Below are 1,297 nucleotides of genomic sequence, written 5' to 3'. Positions count from 1 at the left end.
TGGGCTAAAATTCCAATCTGCCCTTAAAAATCCATAAATCAACTCCCTGTTTATAGAGCAGGAATTAATAAAGGGCACATCCAGCTCTTTGCTCTCACTGCCGAGCCATGAAACTCCTGGTTTAGGATGAGAGAATGCACAGCATTCCCAAAAAAGGGCGAGGGGATGCAATGGCAAGGAAGACTAAGGGATTAAGACCAGCTTTAGGATTTATTTCCCATAGACTGGCTGTACCAGGACACAAGGTGACACTGGAACTCTTCTGGCCACAAACAGCATGGAAATCTGGGATAACACCAGGCATATGCCAAGGCACGTGGACCTTGTGCCAGCAGGGAGAAAAGGAGGATCAAGTTAGGACCTTCTGGCTTTCCACAGATCCCTGACAGGAGGTTGGAGCCAGGTGAGATCAGCCTCTTCTCCCACGGAATAAGTGACAGGATGAGAGGAAACAGCCTCAAGCTTCACCAGGGGAGCTGTAAGTTGGATATGAGGGAGAAATTCCTACACAGAAGGGGTTGTCAAGTATTGGAACAGGCTCCAGGGGTGGAGTGACCATCCCTGGAGGGATTTAAAATCCCTGTGGATGTGGTACTTGGGGACAGGGGCTAGTGGTGGCAGGGATGGGAGAATGGTTGGACTCCATGATCCTAAAGGGCTTTTCCTAAACAATCCCATTACTCCATTCAAGTGGCTTGGAAAATCCAGGTAAACAGAAACCTAAAAGACAAACCAGGAGTCCTGAGGCAGGTGTGTCACAGAGTCAGTTTTATTCAGGTGTCACACGCCACACCTGGTACAGGAGGGATTGTTGGGTTTGTTTTTTGGTTTTTTTTTTGCTGAAATACAAAAGAAATATAAAAAGAGCTTCCCAGGATCCCACGTCCGGAGGGTTCACACATAGATCCCGACCCAGAGCAGCAGGAACAGGACTCCGAAGCCCATGAAGAGCGAGGCCACCAACGAGATCAGCAGCTCCTTGTAGATGTCCCGCGTGTACTTGGTGGATGTCACCTCGTAGCTGCACGACCGAGGTTAAGGTAATAATCTTAAGCAAGGGCAGGGGAGCCCGGGATGGGGGAGATAACCCGGGATCAGGAGGCAGAGAAGGGTTAAGGGGGACGCCCCGCCCGCCCGCGCCTGGCCTCCGGGGGGGGATACACGAAGAACCAGGCAGTGAAGAACATGCCGATGGCCAGCAGCACCACGGTGAGGTGCGGGAATACGGCCGGGTTCACCGGGCTGGTGTATCTGCTCATCGCCTCCAGCTCCTGCGGGGGACACGGAGGGGATTAGG

At 52.2% G+C, this 1,297-nt stretch overlaps 1 protein-coding gene across 1 annotated transcript; it reads right to left on the bottom strand.

Moving 5' to 3' along the window:
- Nucleotides 1–753: 753 nt before the first annotated feature.
- Nucleotides 754–1,278, bottom strand: TMEM258 (transmembrane protein 258). Its single transcript, XM_027895571.1, has 2 exons — nt 1,162–1,278; nt 754–1,021 (listed from the first exon to the last, which is right to left on the bottom strand). Exons 1-2 carry the CDS (start codon nt 1,257–1,259, stop codon nt 895–897), a joined length of 225 nt encoding a protein of 74 aa, XP_027751372.1. The 5' UTR covers nt 1,260–1,278; the 3' UTR covers nt 754–894.
- Nucleotides 1,279–1,297: the final 19 nt, after the last annotated feature.

The sequence above is a fragment of the Empidonax traillii genome, unplaced genomic scaffold (genome assembly GCF_003031625.1).
Source record: "Empidonax traillii isolate 1590-97213 ecotype Southwest subspecies unplaced genomic scaffold, ASM303162v1 scaffold461:size861717, whole genome shotgun sequence".
Classification (NCBI taxonomy): Eukaryota; Metazoa; Chordata; class Aves; order Passeriformes; family Tyrannidae; genus Empidonax; species Empidonax traillii.
The sequence above is the reverse complement of the archived record's forward strand: the minus strand, read 5'-3'. Positions and strand labels throughout refer to the sequence as shown.

Bases quoted from the DNA above. Each gene is read 5' to 3' on its own strand.
- TMEM258 (XM_027895571.1), bottom strand. From the start codon at position 1,259: ATGAGCAGATACACCAGCCCGGTGAACCCGGCCGTATTCCCGCACCTC. The intron at 1,022-1,161 runs GTATCCCCCCCC...TCGGTCGTGCAG, and splicing joins TTCACTGCCTGGTTCTTCGT to CTACGAGGTGACATCCACCA.